Consider the following 7,770-nt stretch of genomic DNA (forward strand, 5'->3'; position numbering starts at 1 on the left):
CCCCCCCCCCCCCCCCCCACACACACACTTGGCAGGGCCTGGGGGGAGTCTGGGCACCTGAGTCCCCTCCCCAGCTCTGGGTCCCATGGCTAGAGCAGGGAGCTGGCACCCTTGAGTCCCTGTGGCCCTTATGCCTCAGTTCCCACCCCCCAGTGCTGCAGGAGCTTCCCTGCCCCCTGAGCAGTTTGGGCAGGGGGGGGTCAAATGCTCCTCTGTTCCCTCCCAGACGACGATGTCATCGGCCACATTCTGTCCCATCTGCCCGGCCCTGCCCGCACCCGCAAGCAGGTGGTGAAGCACCTGGTGCAGCTAGGGCTGGCCCACAGTGCCCACGACTTTCCCCCACCCAGGTGAGCACGGGGGTTGGGGGAGCAGGGCAGTCCTACCATGGTGCTGGCTCCTGCAGCAGCCCCCAGGCCTAGGGGTTACAGGAGCAGAGAGCCCGGCCTGGACGCCTGGGTTTTCTCCCTGTGGTGGGAGGGGAGTGAGGCCTGGGGGGTTAGAGCAGGGGGAGGCTGGGACCCTGGATGCCTGGGTTCTCTCCCAGCTCCATTGCTGTCTCTGTGGGTGCAGCCCCCTCCTCATGCCCTTGCTCAGTTGGGGTGGGGGACAGACACTGGATAGACAGATGAACCCCCTGGCTTGGCAGGAAGGGGACAAACATAGTGCTGTGGACAGAGGAGCAAGAGCTGGAGCTACAGCGGCTCTTTGAGGAGTTTCAGGGCACGGATGGTGAGTGTGGGGTGGGGGGTGGCAGGGGCTGGGGTAGGGACCCTCCTCTCATGCCTCCCTGCCTCCTAGATATTCTGGGCAACATCCTGCGGCACCTCACAGCCAGGCGGTCCCGGGCCCGCGTCATGGACAAGCTGCTGAGCCTGGGGCTGGTGTCGGAGCGCAAAGAGCTCTACAAGAAACGCCGGAGGAAGCCAGGCCCAGTACGTGTGTGTGCACATGCGTGTGTGAGACATGTAGCACCTAGGATGATGGACAAGGGGAGTGGGGGGGTGTCATGTCCTGGACCACATGTATGGCCTGCTATGAAGACCAGCAGTACGTGTGCACACATGGCATGACACATTCATGGCATGGCTGCCTTGAGTGGGTGTGCAAGGTGCCCTGGTACAGGTGACATATGGTCCAAGATGTGCGTGAGGTAGCTGGCTGCATTGGTGCGTGACCCAGTGCGTCTGGAGGGTGGTTGACAGGGGCGCGCTGCGTGGGCTGCCTGACTTACGTGTACGTGTGCTGGGACGTGCGAGTCCTTGAAAAGCTTGGTGGGGACAGTGCCTGTGGCCATGCGCTTGTGCACACACTTGTGTGTATTGCAGAACATGCGGCTCTAACAAAGACACCCCACTCCCCCAGGGCCTGGACGAGCGCCCCCAGGATGTAACTGTGGCTGGACGCCAGGAGGACGAGGATGAGGAGGGCAACATGGGCGAAGAGGAGGAGGAGGAGGAGGAAGGCCGCATGGAGGCAGAGGTCGGGGAGCTGGTGCCCACAGGGGAAGCCCCGGAGCTGGCGCAGAGCCTGCAGCAGGATGGTGAGTGGGGGGGGCAGGATTGGGGAATGGGGGGCTGCATCTCCCTCCCTCACCCCTACCTTTGCCCCCAGGCTTGACCGGGCCCCTACTGTGGCTCATGACCTGCCTGCGCCGAGCTGCCACCGACCGCCAGCAGGCCCGTGAGTCAGGGTCTCCATGTTGGGGGAGGATCAGGGGTCCTGCTGTCCTGGCCCCCCCTGGGGCTGGGGGTGCTACACTGACCCGCTCTCCCTGGCCCAGGCCTGGCTCAGCCAGTGCCGCTGGTGCCGCTTTCGGAGGAGAATGAAGACGCCATGGAGGAGCCACGGTTCCAACGTCTGCTGCGTGCTCTGGGCCTGAGGCCCCCAGCCAGTGAGCAGGTAGGGCCCTCCCCCCTGCTGCAGGGAGGCAGCATAGGCAGAGCCCCGCCACTCAGGCCTGGCACTGACTGCCCCATTCCCTTCCCAGGAGTCTTTCTGGCGCATCCCAGCGGCACTGAGTCCCCTGCAGCTGCGCCAGGCGGCCGCCTCCATTGCCCAGGGGGACACCAGGGGGCTGGAGCCCGCAGAGGAGGAGGAGGAGGAGGCTGTGGGGGACATGGAGCAGCGAGCCCAAGCCATGTGCACCCTGCAGCTGGCCCAGAGCAAGCAGCTGGCACCAGGTGAGGGGCTGGAGGTGTCGGGGGGCTCCCTGGGATCTATGCCCCCCTGCCCTGCCCTGACCCCCCTCCGTGTTGCAGGGGCCACGTCGTCCAGCCCGGAGCAGTCACCTGGGTCCGATTCTGAGTGGTGAGAATCGGGCGCAGGGCCCTGGATGCCTGCGTTCCCTCCTGGTCTGGCTGAGGGTGGGGGCTGGGAGCAGCATGAAGGGCAGTGGGGAGCCGAGACGCCTGGGTCCCTTTCCTGACACCAGTGTGGGGGGCCCTGGTGCCTGCTCCCCCTGCTCCTACCTCTGTCACTGTCTGCTCCCTTGCCCTTGGGCCCATGTCTCAGTTTCCTGCTTGCACCTGGAGCTTTGCCCACAGTGGGGGGTGGGGGGGAAGTGGCTCCTCCTTAATCTCTTCCTATCTGTGCAGGGAAGACCCTGGCCCCTCTCAGCCCCAACCCAAGCGCAGGCGCTGGCTGGACAGTGAGGAGGAGGACGACCTAGGCAGCCCAGGTCAGCTGGAACGGCACCGCACCCCTCCACAGATCTGCCCCCTCCCCTGAGCCCGCAGAAGGGGGGCCGCTGCTGCTCTGGGGCTGGTCAGATGCTGGGCTGGAGGGAGGAGGGGCAGGTGTCACACCCCCCTGACGGCCCTCCCACCCCTGGGTCTCCTTGCAGCTGCAGAGCCGGCCTGGGGGGACCCCAGGGAGCAGGAGCCGGCATCCGGCAGGAGGAAGCACCTGCACATCGAGGATGAGGATGAAGACTGAGGGCTCTGCCCCCACCCTTTACTGTCAGTTTTTTATTCTGTTTTTATTCCAGAGACTATTTGATAAGTCCTGTTTTTTCTCCATGTTCATAGTTAAATAAACCCATGTTGGAGCAGCCCTGGGTCTGTCTGCCCAGCAGGGTAGGGGGGGCTGCTGGGAAGTGGTGTCGCAATGGGTGATAACAGGTCAGTGCTCCCCCCCACCCCCCATATAACCAGGGCTGCCAGGGGCAGCGCCACACGGCCCAGCTCGGCACCAACACCAGCGCATGACAGCTGAGAGGTGAGCTGGGGACGAGACCGCCTCCCACCTACCCCCACCCCATGCCAGCCGGGGCCGGGACCCCCTTCCGTATCCCACCCACACCCTGAAGCAGCCGGTGGAAATGCAACTGGGCCGGGCCCCACAGCGCGCTGGGTGACTTGCTACGGCCGTGCTGGTGCGCCATGTGCATGAGGGCTTCACACAAGGGTTTAGGGGGAGACCCCAGCTGTAGCCATGAGCCCTGAGCTGTGCTGGGTGGCAGTCCTGTTCCACGAGTCCCTGGTCTGCCCAGGGCTGGGGGGTATTTAAACCCTGCTTGGCTGGTGGGGTGGGGGTCTTGGCTTTTGGTGCTGTGACCCCTTCCCTCTGCAGGGTGCAAGAGCTGCACAGGGACCCTTCTGCCATGTTGCAGTCACTTCTGCGCCCCCTCCTGCTGCTGCTGCTATGCCACTGCCTCCAGGGCCACGTGCTGCCCAAGTCTGCCCCAGCACAGGGTACCGCTGAGCCCCGCGACCCAGCCAGCACCCCTGTGCCAGCTCCCTCCGACTCCCCCCAGGCCGCAGCCCGGTTGCTCCTCGCCTCCCTCTCGCAGCGGCTGCCCCCACAGAGGAGGCTTGCAGCCATGGGAGTCTCCTGCAGCAACATGCTGCCCCACACCCTGCGGGGCTCCACGGAGATGCCCCCGCTGCCCCGGGCCCTGGCTAGCGCCGCCCTGGCTCTAGCCCTGCATGGCGCCGGCTGTGCCCCTGAAGCTGAAGCCTTGGTGCTGGAGCTGTATGCGATGCTGGAGGTGCCCGATGCTGATGCCCTCCTCATGAGCATGGCCGAGCTGCCCCACGTGGGCTGGACCCCCCTGCTCTCCCTGCTGGGGCAGCTGTGGAGCGCGGCGCCTGCGCGCTGCTCCGGGCTAGTTCCTCTGGCTGGCGTCCAGCTCCAGGGCCCTGCTGGCCGTGTCCACCTCACCTTCCCAGGCGCCACTGCCGCCTGCAGCCGCCTGGGCCCCGCATGTGCTGGCGTGGCCCCCTACGGCACCACCGCCTATCGTGTTGTGGGGCCACAAGGTGCCTCTTTTGTGGCCACCCCTGGGGCCCGGGCCTGGCTGCATCAGTGCCAGCGGGCAGGCAGGCACCGGGTGCGACGTGAGGCCTGTGATGGGGAAACAGAGCCGCAGGTCCACGCCGTGGTGTCGTGGCTGCCCGTGGTCAGCACCTTCTACAACATGGGCACGGGGTTGTACTACGCCTACAACAGCTGCATGCTGCGAGCCGAGGAGCGCGCCGTGGACCTGGCCTGGGACCTGGGCTTCGACACCATCGCACTGCTCACGGGCGGCACCAGCGGCTTTGTGGCCAACGTGGTGCTGGGCTCGGGGCTCAAGGCCGGGGTCCGCGCGCTGGTCAGCCACTTCACCCAGGACGTGGCACTGACCCCCAGCCCCAGCCTGAGCCCCGTGACCTTTTCCTACGATAGCGCCTTCTACTCCAGGAAATAAACGTGGCCTGGTCGGTACCTGGCGTGGGCTGTGTGTTCGGGTGGGGGGGGGCATGGAGCTGTTGTTGCCCCCACTCCAGGCCTGCCAGGGTCACCACGACCTGGGTCACCCAGTGCTGGGAAGACAAGGGCACGAAGGGCAGCCGGACTCTGGCGTGGCACTTGGGGCAGCTGTCCTGTCCTCCCCACCATGTGTCCCGCCACCCTGCCCCGCTGTGGGCACTGCCCCCAGACTCCTGCGTTTTCCTACCCACGGGGGGGGTGGCACCACAACTTTGTGTGCCCTGACTCCTGGGTCCTCTCGCTGGGTGGCACCATAGGAGGGGGGCAAAGGTGGGAGCCGGGCTCCTGGGTTCTCGTCTGCTCCAGGGTGCACCGCTGGGGGTGACGGGGGCTTTGGGCGCCCGGAGCCCGGGGCTCCCGGGCCGCGAGGGCGCGGCCTGTGGATGAACAGAAAAATTTAAAAAGCGGGGGTGGTGCTGGGCCTTTAAGCGCCGGGCCCGCCCCCTCCGGTAGGCTCCGCCCCTACCCCATCCAGACCCCGCCCCGCTCACGTCATTTCTGAGAAGCCGGCTGCGCGCCTGGCTGTTGCTCTTCCCTCCCACCGCTGCACCTCCCCCCGCCGCCGCGCCGAGGGGGCGTGGCCGGCCTCGCCTGCCAGCCAATCCCCGGGCCCGGGAGCCGGGGCAGTGGCGGGAGGGCCGCGTACAGCCGGCACGGCGCCTTAAAGGGGCCTCGTCCGGGAGCGGCGGTGGTGGGCTGCGCGGGGCAGGTAAGGTGAAGGGTGGGGCTTGTACGGGCAGGGGGCGCGGTTCGGGGTCACGTGGGGATGCAGGGGGCCCCGGCCCGGGGGGTGCGGTGCAGGGGGCTCCAGGCTCCTGCCCCCCACAGCCCTGGGGGCGGGTCATTGCGGGGGGGGCTGCCCCTGGAGGGGGGGATCAACTTTGCACGGAGCAGCCGTCCACCCCGGGCAGTGGAGAGGGGAGTCTGCCCGCACAGTGCCCGCGGGGGGGGCTAGGCCTGTGCTTTCGGTTTCCATTCCTGCAGCCGCTGGAAGACCTGCCCGCCACAGCTGGCCCCCTTGACCCCCCCGGCTGGCTGCAGGGGGTTTCTCCCCTTCCCGCCCCTGGCCCTGTCCTTTGCTCTGCACCCCTCGCCCCCGCTTCCCCTTGCCCACGGAGGCCCAGCGGTGAGGAGGTGGGGGCACGGAGGGGCCAGGCTGCGAGGGTTGTGGTCTCTCCCAGGTCGTGCCCCAGCAGTGGGTGGGAGGTCAGAGCCCCCCAGTGCAGGGACAGGGGTGGGGGTGGTGGAAGGGGTTGGACCACTGGCTGTCTCCCCCAGCAGATGAACCTACGTGTCTGGGACAGGCCTGGGGGGGGGCTTTGGCCTCCCAGCTCTGCAGGGGCGACCAGCCAGGTCCTGCAGCCCTCATGCCCCTTGATGCCCTCAGTTCCCCCCTAGGAAGGGAAGCAAGGCCAAGCCAGGGGTGCAAACGGAGGCATTGGTGGGGGCTGATAAACCTGCCAGACAACGGGACGTGCTGGGGGGGACCTGAAAGGCCTGGGGCAGTAGTGAGTGGCGGGTCCCCGGGCTCCGTGCAGTTTGGAGGCACTGATGGGGCAAGCGGGCGCCTGCGCAGCAGCTATTGGCGCAGCAAGTATCACTCGCCCTGGGCGGCTGCACCTTGGTTTATTGCTCGTGGCTCTGGAAACAGACAGAAGAGCCGGGAAAGGTCCTCATAACGAGGGCTTGAATGCATTGAGAGTTGAAAGCTCAGCTGGAGCCGCCGGGCGCCGGGGAGAGGGGTCGCAGGGGGCGCGAGTTGGGACGTTTTGGACCTGACATGGCTGCACGTGGTGGAGGAACGGGAAAAACCCCTTCCCATGGCCCACAGGATTCAGCTGGGCACTCTAATATTGTCTGCTGGTTGCACATTCTCCTGCCCCTGCTCCTGGCTTGGGGACCGGGCCTGGCAGCATGCAGCCATGGCAGCCTGGGTGGGGGGCAGGCAGTGGGGCAAGACTTGCCATGCATGCCCTGCTCCAGGTTCAAGGACCCACGTGTGGCTCTGCCAGATGCCCAGGGGTGTGGGGGAGATGAGGAGGGGCTTGCCCTGGCTCTGGAGCATATCTAGCCCACTCCAGTCCCCCCCAACCCACCCTCAGGCTGCTCCTTGGGACCAGGTGCAGCGCTCTGAGCACCTCCCCCCTGGCTCCCCTTGCAGATATCCCCCCCAGCCATGGCACAGTGGGAGAAGGTGCAGGAGCTGGGCAGAACCCACCTGGAGCAGGTGCTTCAGCTGTATCGCAGCGACCTGCTGCCCATGGAGGTGCGGCATTGCCTGGCCGCCTGGATCGAGGACCAGGCCTGGTAACTGCCCCCCACCGTGGCCAGGGGAGGGTTAATGGAGGGGAGTAGATGCAGGTGCAGTGCCCCTCTCCTGCAGGGCTCCCCCCCCATGCGTGCCCCTCATGCTGCACCCCCAGGCAGCAGGCAGCAGAGCCGGGCTCATCGCAGGCACGTATGCTGCTGTATGCACTGCTGGCAAAACTGGATGAGCAGTATGGGCGCTGCAACACTGAGGCTGATGGCTTTGTGCTGCAGCACAACCTGCGCAAGGCCAAACACGATCTGCAGGTATGGGGGGTGGGGGGGAACACAAGAGGGGCTGGGGGAGTCTGTGTGCCCAGGGCACTAACCCCTGCCCTCGCCCCCCCTCTTGCCGTCTGCCAGGCCAGGTATGAGGAGTGCCCCGAGGAGCTGGCCAACGTTATTGCCAACCTGCTGCGGGAGGAGAAGAGGATCCTGAGCCTGGGGCTTGAGGCCCAGCAGGCAAGTGGTGGGGAGAGTCGGGAGTGAGGGAAACTGTGGGGGCAGCGGCTGTGGGTCAGGTGTGCGGCACACTGGCAGGGCGGGGGGATCAGGGGGCTGCAGGTGGGGAGTGAGGGGCACTGGCAGATGCCTCGTATGCCTTTCTCCCCCTACCCCCCCAGCACCACATCCCTAGGGCAGGTGTGGGGGGACGGCAACTTAACCCCTGCCCCCTCCCAGCAGGCAGGAGACAGCCCCCCGACCACC

General features: G+C 66.7%; 3 protein-coding genes across 5 annotated transcripts in view; all 3 read left to right on the forward strand.

The window, feature by feature from the left end:
• Window positions 1-3,052, forward strand: part of TIMELESS (timeless circadian clock) — a 10,595-nt gene extending 7,543 nt beyond the window's left edge. For 2 of the 3 annotated variants that reach the window (XM_019514324.1, XM_019514331.1), the window contains exons 21-30: window positions 227-350; window positions 650-732; window positions 802-935; window positions 1,366-1,543; window positions 1,615-1,683; window positions 1,784-1,902; window positions 1,991-2,183; window positions 2,262-2,310; window positions 2,598-2,680; window positions 2,846-3,052. In XM_019514324.1, coding sequence (XP_019369869.1) covers window positions 227-350; window positions 650-732; window positions 802-935; window positions 1,366-1,543; window positions 1,615-1,683; window positions 1,784-1,902; window positions 1,991-2,183; window positions 2,262-2,310; window positions 2,598-2,680; window positions 2,846-2,937 — 1,124 coding nt within the window. In that variant the 3' untranslated portion in view covers window positions 2,938-3,052. The remainder of the gene's footprint in view (window positions 1-226; window positions 351-649; window positions 733-801; window positions 936-1,365; window positions 1,544-1,614; window positions 1,684-1,783; window positions 1,903-1,990; window positions 2,184-2,261; window positions 2,311-2,597; window positions 2,681-2,845) is intronic. The other variant, XM_019514339.1, reaches the window with a different exon arrangement.
• Window positions 3,053-3,144: 92 nt separating this feature from the next.
• On the forward strand, window positions 3,145-4,902 carry APOF (apolipoprotein F). The gene is made up of 2 exons (XM_019514352.1): window positions 3,145-3,219; window positions 3,574-4,902. The coding sequence occupies exons 1-2, from the start codon at window positions 3,206-3,208 to the stop codon at window positions 4,691-4,693; spliced, it is 1,134 nt and encodes a 377-aa protein (XP_019369897.1). The 5' UTR covers window positions 3,145-3,205; the 3' UTR covers window positions 4,694-4,902.
• A 472-nt stretch (window positions 4,903-5,374) lies between these two features.
• Window positions 5,375-7,770, forward strand: part of STAT2 (signal transducer and activator of transcription 2) — a 35,050-nt gene continuing 32,654 nt past the window's right edge. The window contains exons 1-4 of the mRNA XM_019514273.1: window positions 5,375-5,464; window positions 6,917-7,062; window positions 7,179-7,329; window positions 7,426-7,524. Of these exons, the coding sequence (XP_019369818.1) occupies window positions 6,932-7,062; window positions 7,179-7,329; window positions 7,426-7,524 (381 nt within the window). The 5' untranslated portion in view covers window positions 5,375-5,464; window positions 6,917-6,931. The remainder of the gene's footprint in view (window positions 5,465-6,916; window positions 7,063-7,178; window positions 7,330-7,425; window positions 7,525-7,770) is intronic.

The sequence above is a fragment of the Gavialis gangeticus genome, unplaced genomic scaffold (assembly GCF_001723915.1).
Source record: "Gavialis gangeticus isolate Ggan-Ray unplaced genomic scaffold, GavGan_comp1, whole genome shotgun sequence".
NCBI classification, from domain to species: Eukaryota; Metazoa; Chordata; order Crocodylia; family Gavialidae; genus Gavialis; species Gavialis gangeticus.